Consider the following 10,434-nt stretch of genomic DNA (forward strand, 5'->3'; position numbering starts at 1 on the left):
ATTCCAAAGAACTGATGTTCGAGGAAAAAAACTAGACGAATAAACGTTTTTGGAGCACTTAGGAAAAGTCACAGAAAAAGGATGACACTTAATTGAATGACGAGTAACACGAGAATGAATTTTAGTAGATGGCACAAGAGACGCTAGCTCTTTAGAGCAGTGCCCATTATAGTATTTGTAGAAAAGAGAAAGAGAAGCAACATTACGACGATGTGATAATGGTTGGAGGTTGGCTGCAAGAGCAGGTCCAACTATGTTTACAATGCATTTTTGCACCTTGTCTAAAAGAGAAAGGACATCATTAGAAGATCCGCCCCAGATATGGCATCAGTATTCCATACAAGGCCGGATTTGAGATTTATAGAGATAAAGAATAGAATCCGAAGTAAGAAAGTGACAAGCTCGATAAAGAGATGCAACCTTAGCAGATGCTAATCTTGCAACCGATTTGATATATGGTTTCCAAGAAAGATTCGAAGTAAGAGTTAATCCTAGAGGATGAAGAGTAGGTGACTCATCGAGTACATCACCGTTCATAAATACAGGAAGATCTAAATTATTGCGATAAAGATTGGCTGAAAAATACTGAGTTTTATCTGAATTAAAGTTCACCAGCCACTGTGAGCCCCATGCTGTAGCAGAAGTGAGATCCTTTTCAAGCTCAAATGGCCCCTCCAAGCAATCAGAGGGTGTTGGTTTCTTACCACGACAAGAATAAATGGTAGTATCATCAGCAAACAATGCCACCTTAGATGTGAGAATATCTGGAAGATCGTTAATGTAAATTAAAATGAGTATAGGGCCAAGGATAGAACCTTGAGGAACCCCTGAAGTTACAGAATAAAAAGAAGAGTGTTGTCCATCGAGGACAACTTTTATGCTACAATTGGAAAGGAAGGATTCAATGATCTTAAAGATGTTGCCGGATACACCATAAGAAGAAAGTTTATGGAGAAGACCAGCATGCCAAACTTTATCGAAAGCTTTTGAAATGTCAAGAGCGATGGTCTTAACCTCTCCACCATTATCTAATGCACGATAAAACCTATCAGTTATTACTGTTAGCAAATCAGTTGCAGAACGAGAAGATCGAAATTCCTATTGATGGTCAAAAAGTAAGTTATTAGATTCAAGATGAGAAATTAAGTGTTTGTTAATTAAAGATTCAAAAACCTTGCTTATGATAGGAAGAAGACTTATGGGACGGTAGTTAGACGAATCAGATCGCTCTCCAGAATTTTTGAAGATAAGGATAACAGATGCCGCTTTCCAGCAGGCTGGAAAACAAGACTCTGATAAGCACTTATTGAATAGTTTTGAGAGTGTAGACGACAGCTCCGGAGAACACTTCTGCAAGACAATAACAGGTATGTTGTCCGGGCCACAAGCTGTAGAAGAGTCTAGGCAGGAAATCGATTTATATACAGAAGCTGGAGTGATATGAATGTCAAGCAATGGATCAACCTGTTTGTTGGCAATATCAGGTAAAACGCAACTAGTAGAATCAAGAGATGATATTGATGAAAAGTTTTAAGCAAACAATTCGGCTTTGTCTTTAGGTGAGGTGACAAAGTCTGAACCATACAAGAGAGGTGGATTATTGATATTATTAAAGATCCTCCAGAAGTCACGAGAGCCTAATTTTTAAGATGAGATACGAGATTTCATGACCTGAGAATAGCAGGTTTTGGCGTTAGACAAAACCTTTTTACAATTGTTTCTAGCAGTAATAAACAGACGTCTGTTTTCTGGAGTATTGTTTTGCTGATAAATGTGGAAGTAACGGTTTCGATTGGCAATCGCAGCAGCACAGTTTGAGGAAAACCATGGAGGAGAGTGAGGCTTGACCTGGAATCGTCGAGAGGGAATAAAAGATTCCATGCCAGCCTGAATCCATCAAATTATGTAAGAAGCACATTTGTCGACAGGAAGACGAAAGAGATCTACCCAAGGGCCATCACGAAGAAAATCACGGAAAGAATTCCAGTCAGCTTTACTGTAGTTGTAAGAGGTTCAATAATAGGGGGATTCAGGTGATGAAGAAGAATGAGATATTAGTTTTAGAGAGATCAAACTGTGATCAGAAGAACCTAAGGGTGAATGTGGATAAACTGAGCACTGACTAGGATCAGAAACAAGACATAAGTCGAATAGAGAAGGTAGATGATTCGGGTTGTCAGAAAAGCGAGTTGGAAGGTTGACTATTTGAGTTAGGGATTGAGAAAGGCAAAAGTTGTGGGCTTTAATGCCTGCAGAGTCACTGACACTAGAGCCAAGCCATTCAGAGTGGTGAGCATTAAAGTCACCGATAACAACTATATTAGCTGATGGATAAAGAGAGAGGGCTTGGTCAATATAATCAGAAATAAAGTCAAAAAGAGTGCAGTCTTGAGATGAAGGAGAGCGATATAGAACAAAGAGAAAGGCAATAGAGTGAAGTGGTGCTAAACGAAAGCACATAAAAGAATAGTCTGTGGATTCAAACCTAGTTTCACGACAAATGGGTGAATTCTTACGAATGTAAATGCCTAGGCCAAGCATGTGACTATTGGAGTCTTTACGAATTAGAGGAAGATAATCGTCAACACTAAGATCGCAAGATGAGACAGCCGAACTCAAATTAGTCTCACAAAGAGCAAGTAGGTCTGGTGAACTTTGCAAGAGATAAGACTCAACAGAAGAAAAGTTACTTCGAAGACCACGAATATTAGTGAATGATAGGTTTAGAGAACTTGGTGATGGTGATGGTTTTTTGTGTTTTATAGTTTTTGTTACTTTATTCATTTTTAAATTAGATTGAAGAACTTGACTCAAAGCATAGATAGTACTCAGAACACCGTTTAATAGCTCAAGCGGTTGCCTCATTACTACTAATAAATTCTAAGCCGTAACAAAGCGCTCCAAATGTGGCCTCCACAATGCACACCAAAAGTACAAACAGGGACACCATCCATGCGCAACATGGCACTGTTAATACTTTGATATTTTTCAGCTGTTGATGGAATCAGCCTCTCTGAGAGCTACCACAGAGTTCGGGAAACCTGACTACCAGCCGGCCTTAGAATCTTAAAACTGAGTTTTAGAGCTGTACCCTCATTAGGAGATAATAGAATGAGTTGCCTAGTCATAAAAACAGAGATACAAGCTAAAACCAAGCATTGAGTCAAGAAGATCCAGCATTTAACATCCTAAACTAGAAACAATGTATTAAAAATACATCTGCGCTAGTCTAATAGATGAAGAAGGGGTGCGAGGCTGGTCAACAGATAGAATCTGTGTACTCCTTTAGTCTTTGCCTAGGAGGCCTTCTACAAGATAGTAGCCGGGTGCATTTAAAATCTGCCTAAGATGAGTATTTTTATCGAGACACCATCTCTAGCCTTTACTGTTTTAAATCGGAGTTGGCATCTCCTTGCCTTTGCCTAAAAAGGCGTATCCTACAAGGCAGCAGGACATGAAGCAGATTGTACTGGGTTACATGTTACCAGTAGCAGGATAATCTGATCTGATTGAAAATATATATATCAGTATTATTGATAATAAATTTTAGCAAAATTATTATCAACAATAACTTTGCTAAAATTATTATAGATAATAATTTAGGAAACCTCTCCTTTCTTTTTTTTTTCTATTGTGGTATGGGGCACTATTCTGTTTAAAAATCCATTCTCTACTACCAACCTACTCCCTGGTTTAAAGAACTAGATAACTTTATAGCATTTTGATGTACTTGTACTCGTCCAAAGTTCCCTTAACTATGTGTAGTCGACTTGTGCCGTACACAGATATAGCTCCCGAGACCATAATCTTTATTAAAAATTTGAAAGTAATCTTCAAGCAGTCAAGATTTAACTGTTCTCCTGACTTTCTTCAAACTGTCTGAACTCTGTCATCTAAGATTGCAATTGTAAACTCATCAGAAAAGATCACCTGAAAAAGAAGTAACCTTTTAAACAAAAATCGAATATTCAGCACTTGCGATATTCTCATACTTAAAATCATATTGTGCATAATTTTACATCTCATTCAAAATTTTTGAAGTAAAATGTTTAAAAATTACTGATAAAAAGATGTCTGTATCCTTAACGATTCTCCAATCTTCTTCTGTCCAGGGTTCATGCTCCTTGGACCACTCATATCAAAAGGAATGACTTAGACTCAAGTCATTCCTTTTACCCATGTTCAATTCTTTATTGATAAAAATGATAAACCATGTAGATTTAGAAGAAAGTAGAACAGGTTGGATACCGTCCCAACTGACTTGAATACTGACTTGAATACTGATTAAAATGTCCGGACCCAGTTACAAATGTCTTTTCATCTTTTGTTGCACAATTTAAGAACTAATTATATTAAAAACCCTTTATGACCTTAAAATCAAAGGACAGGTCTTAAAAAACTGATCCACATAATGATATATGCATTTTTTGTTTAATAAAAATTCGAAAAAAAATTCTAAAGACGATTTTGTCTGTCTATTGGAGTATTTATAATATTGGAGTTTTTTTATTTAAATTAGAAATCCATAATAATTTTGACAGTACTATAAGTGTGAATTTGCATAAATTCAAATCTTCATAAATGCAAGCATAAGCTGGGTTATGTGCAAACTGGCATTGTGCGCGGAAAGATTTTGCAAAAACTGGCATAACTTTTACTTAGGTATTGGTTGCTATGGCGTTCTCATAAAAAAAATATTGATTTGGTAGACATAAAGCTAAGTTATTAATACTAAAAGTTAAGATGTTAAATGAAAAGTTTTTTTAAGCTGTGCACTTTTTTTAAAAAAAAAACAAAAAAGAATAATATGTTTGGCATCAAGTCAAGTAAAACTGAAAAAGTTTTTTCCAAGTTTAAGACTTAGAAAAACTTAACTCCTATTTGTCATCGCTTTAGAAGGATTGTCCATTCTATTAAAATAATGAATTGCTTTATAAGCATGGTGTTGTACGCCTTTTAGTTTAATTTTGTTTTGTTTGTATTAGCTCACACTATATTAGCATATGTGAGATGACTATGAATTAGACCAAAGCAAAAAATTTTTTGAACAAAAACCAAAAAATGAGCTATAAAATAACCAATGCAGATGATTTTTTTAATTCGATGTGCGCAAAAGATTTCTCCATGATAAATTTTTATCTATTTGAACACCAAGAAACTTGCATATTTTTCCAGTTGTATTGTTATATTGTTAATGAGCAACTTTTAAATTTTTAACGGTAGAGACATTGATTGCCTTGTTTTATGAAACAAAATGTAGTTAATTTTTCACAAATTAAGGATAGTTTACTTGCTCTAAACCATAAATTTTAGTTTTCCAAAATAGTTCTCAAAATAAATATTTCATCATGAATTAAAGTTTTCTTAATCTCAAAAAAGTTTAACAGGTATTTCTCAAATGTTGGTCCAAAATTTACTAATAAAATGATACCAACATCAAATCATTAAAATATACCTTAAATCCCAAAATGACGCCATATCATGCAATAATGATTTAAGCTACAAAGAATTTTAAGCTGCATATTCTTCTTTAAAGAAAAAGAAATCACTAGAATATGATAAAATAAGGTTATTTTTAATAAAAGTTGCTTAAGCAGACCTCTGTTCCAGATACTAAAACTTTCACTAAAGCACAGTATTTCCCACGATGCTCTTAAATTAGCTAAAATAATTCCAATTTATAAATGCTATAATTATTCGGCTGCCGAATAATTATAGCATTTATAAATTGGAATTATTGTCTGAAATTTCATTACAATATTTCTAAGTAAAGAAATGACGAAAATTTATATAAATTCGTTAAAATAAAACTTATACCAAAATAAAACATTTATGTTTAAAAAATTATAATTTTGAATAAATTTTTTATTAATGTAATTTAAGAGAATTTTTTGGCTAACGCTCCGTTAAGCTTAACGGAGAGATGAGAATACGGCTACGGGGGCCGTATTCTCATTTCTTCGTTAAACTTAACGGAGCGTTTGTCAAAAACTTATTATTAACTACATTAATAAAAAAATTCTTTAAAAATATAACTTTTTAAACATGAATGTTTTATTTTGGTATTAGTTTTATTTAAACGAATTTATAGAAATTTTTGTCGTTTCTTTACTTAGAAATACTGTAATGAAATTTTAGACAAAAGCTCCGTTAAGCTTAACGGAGAGATGTGAATACGGCTGCGGGACATTACAAATAATAAACCAATGTCAATACTTTCTGTATTTTCAAAACTGTTCAAACGAGTAATTTATAAATAAATATTTGGATATTTTACTAAAAATAACTTATTTTACTTAAAAAAAATTCGGATTTCAGAAAAATCATTTGACTGAGCATACATTATTGAAATAGTCAACTGAATAACTGATGATTTTGCTAATAAAAATTTACTCTAGGGGTTTTTATTGATTTGTTCGAAGCATTTCTCAAAGCTGATCATTGCATTTTCTTAGATAAAATAAAGCTTTACAGTATAACTAACACAACCTATAATTGTATTAAAAGTAATCTGACATGTAGAAGGAAATATACGGATAATGTACAAATTGGAATATTTAATGTCGTTCTTTAAAGACCCATGGTCCGCTATTTTTCCAAATTTATGTTAATGATTTTTGTAATGTATCGTTAAACTGGACTCAATGATGTTTTCTGACAATACTAACCTATTTCTTTCCTATAATGACATTAAACAACTATATACGGCTAAAAATGTTGAATTAATTAAAAGTTAATAACTGGTTTAGTGCAAACAAACTATCATTAAATATTAAGAAAACGAATTATATTTTGATCGATAAAAAAAAAAACATAAATTAAATATTCTTCTTAAGTTACGCGAAGTTTTTTTAAATAGTAAATTAAAAAGGCAGTATAAAGTTCTTAGAAACTTGTATTGATTAAAATCTCGGCTTCTTTAAATAAAATATATTCAGTTAAAAATTATCAAAACTATTGGCGTGATACATTGAGTTTTCTCATCCGCCTCATTTGCAGTCTCAAATTGATATATATTAGCCTAATTCACTAATAAATCAACTATCCCAACATATCATGGGCAAGTACGCAAAAAATAAAACTTCAAACAATTCATAGGCTAAAATTTTAATTATATATATATATATAATATGTAATACATATATATATACACATAAAATATATGGACAAGGTCGCTGCGCGGAGAAACAAGTTGAGCGCGGTACTACCAAGAACGACGTGGGAATTGAATTCGTAACCTCTCACTTATGAAGCGAACGCTCAACCACTACACCACTACCACTTATATATAAAAATATATTTATATATCACAATAATGTGATTATGTATAATAATCACATTATTGTGATATATAAATATATTAGGTTGCTGCAAAAATAATCTCGTTTTTCATATTTTATATTTTTGGATGAATTTTTGAATAAATTTATTATTGGCAGATGTCATGCTATATGTTATTTAAAAGCGCGTTTTTCGCTTGATCTAGTTATCGTATTGGTTTTGTTTTATAATAATTTAGTCATTTTTTACAGGACGTCAAATCTATCATGGACAAGAGACAAATTCGCACGATTTTTCTGTTCCAGTTCAAGATGGGCCGAAAAGCTGCCGAGACAGCTCGCGATATCAACACTGCATTTGGCCCAGAAACCACTAACGAACGTATGGCACAGTGGTGGTTCAAAAAATTCCCCAGCGGTGAGGAGAGCCTTGAAGATGAAGAGGGTCGCGGACGCCCGTCTGAGATTGATGACGATCAATTGAGAGCCTTAATCGAAGCCGACCCGCGCAAAGCCATACGAGAGGTTGCGGAAGAACTCAACGTTCATAACTCAACAGTTGATCGCCACTTCAAGCAAATAGGAAAGTCAAAAAAGCTTAGCAAATGGGTGCCGCACGAACTGAACGAAAATCAAAAAAATCGTCGTTTTGAGGTATCGTCTGCTCTTCTTCTGCGCAACAAAAACAATCCGTTTCTCGACCGGATCGTGACGTGTGATGAGAAATGGATCCTCTACGACAACCGACGACGTTCCGCGCAGTGGTTGGACCGCGATGAGGCCCCACAGCACTTCCCGAAGCCGAATCTCCACCAAAAGAAGGTTATGGTGACTGTTTGGTGGTCTGCAGCCGGTCTCATCCATCACAGCTTCCTGAATTCTGGCGAGACGATTACGGCAGAGAAGTACTGCCAGCAAATCGACGAAATGCATCAAAAGCTCCGATGTATGTGCTTGAGATTGGTCAATATGAAGGGACCAATTCTCCTCCACGACAACGCCCGGCCGCACGTCGCACAACCGACCCTGCAGAAGTTGAACGCATTGGGCTACGAAACTCTGCCTCATCCACCATACTCACCGGACCTCTCGCCCACCGACTACCACTTTTTTAAGCATCTCGACAACTTCCTCCACGAGAAATGCTTCAAAAGCCGAGACGATGTCAAAACGACCTTTGATGACTTCATCGCTTCCAGGACTTCGGAATTTTACGCTACCGGCATAAATAAACTTGTTTCTCGTTGGCAAAAATGTGTTGATTGTAATGGTTCTTATTTCGATTAATAAAGTTTATTCTATGCTGAGTTATGTTTGTTCAAAGTTAACGGTTGAAAAACGAGATTATTTTTGCAGCAACCTAATATATCACAATAATGTGATTATTATCAAAATAATAGCAATGTGATTATGTGTTGTATCTATCAAGCGGCTTAGCAACAACTTACAAAAAGTTAAGGTGGTTCACCCCTATTAAAAATAAAAAATAAATTTTTTTTTTTTTTTAATTATACTATTTTAAACATTAAAGCACAAAATCCATAATCAATTTTTACTATTATGTGCTTAAAAAGTAACAAAAACTACAATTATTGTGATCAATGCACTTTCCTACTCCTTAGCAACACCTTTGCAACGACTTAGCAACGGTGTAAACAACTGTTTTATTAATTACTTCTTGAAGATTTCCACTAGAAATTTTGAAGTATTTCTCAGTGTTAGATCTATTATGCTTATGATAGATCTATTATGCTTTTCTACTGTTCTACAAAATATATCATTTTAAAAAAATGTGCTCTGTTTCATTATTCTTATGTATTTTAACTGAAAACTTTATGTCTGAATTTAACTGAAAATTATCTATCTGAATATGGCAAACAAAAAAAATAAAGTTAGAAATTTAAAGAGAAAATATCAAGAAAATAGATAATCAAGGAAAGCAAAGAAAGTAATTGAATGTAGCAGGAAATCAGAAACAACAAGTGCATCAAAGCTCAAGAAAAAACATAACTTTAGTGCTGAAACAATTAGTGATTCTGAAGTCGACATTTTTTTCTTTATATGTAACTTTAGAATTATTAAAAATATATTTGAACAGTATTCTACATGCAGTGAGTCTAATAGCAAGCTAACTGTTTTGCATAATAAATCTGGACGAATGGGGTTTTCTATTGGAATTATTATACAATGTTCAAACTGTGACTTTGAAAGTGCATTTTATTCATCTCCATATATAAATCAAAGTTCAAAACCTGGTTCAAACCCATATGAAATAAATTTACGTGCTGTTATGGCATTTTGTGAAATTGGACGTGGTAACGAAGCTATGTCTACTTTTACTGCTATAATGAATATGCCTCCACCTCTTACGAATCACAGTTATGACCTTACAAACAATAAATTACATAAAGTCTATATGGAAATAAGTTCTCAGAGTATGAAAGCTGCTGTATCAGAACTAAGAGAAATGATAAATGCAAATGCTTCTGATGATGAAATTATTGGCTGTGGCATTAGGGTGTGTCGATTTTCACATTTTTTTGAAATTTGATGATGGCTAGTATTTTTTTTTTGTAAATCAGTATGCAAAACATGAAAATATTTTTTATTTGGAAAAAAAAATCTTTTAAGCTACTTTTTTTCACCCTTAAACTATAATTTTATTGGACTTAGTTTTCATTCTTGAAACTGAAGTTTGCCGTAATCTCCGAAAAAGATCGCATTTATTTACCAAACCATGAAGTAAACTAAGATTTAACTTTGTTCGCAAAATGGTGCATTTCAAAATTTAGTTTAACAAACAACGTGTAAACAACAATTATATTTTAAATACACACTCTCCTTTTCGCAATATTTATATTATTTTCAGATTATGTAGGAATGATGAAATGTGTGTCTTACATTTTATTTTTAAAGCATTATAAATTGTAGATTTTTTGTTTGTTATTAAATTTTAATACCTTTTAAAAACTTGTGTATATATATATATATATATATATATATATATATATATATATATATATATATATATATATATATATATATATATATATATATATATATATATATATATATATATATATATATATATATATATATAAACTTTTATTTCGAAAAATTTTTTATGTATATATTTATTTATATAATAAAAGTT

The 10,434-nt window shown here is 33.0% G+C and overlaps 1 protein-coding gene across 1 annotated transcript; it reads left to right on the forward strand.

Annotated features, from left to right (window-relative positions):
- Window positions 1-1,444: 1,444 nt before the first annotated feature.
- Window positions 1,445-8,635, forward strand: LOC136091668 (histone-lysine N-methyltransferase SETMAR-like). The gene is made up of 2 exons (XM_065819376.1): window positions 1,445-1,527; window positions 7,520-8,635. Exons 1-2 carry the CDS (start codon window positions 1,445-1,447, stop codon window positions 8,565-8,567), a joined length of 1,131 nt encoding a protein of 376 aa, XP_065675448.1. The 3' UTR covers window positions 8,568-8,635.
- The last annotated feature ends 1,799 nt before the right edge of the window (window positions 8,636-10,434 follow it).

This window comes from Hydra vulgaris, chromosome 15, assembly GCF_038396675.1.
Source record: "Hydra vulgaris chromosome 15, alternate assembly HydraT2T_AEP".
NCBI classification, from domain to species: domain Eukaryota; kingdom Metazoa; phylum Cnidaria; class Hydrozoa; order Anthoathecata; family Hydridae; genus Hydra; species Hydra vulgaris.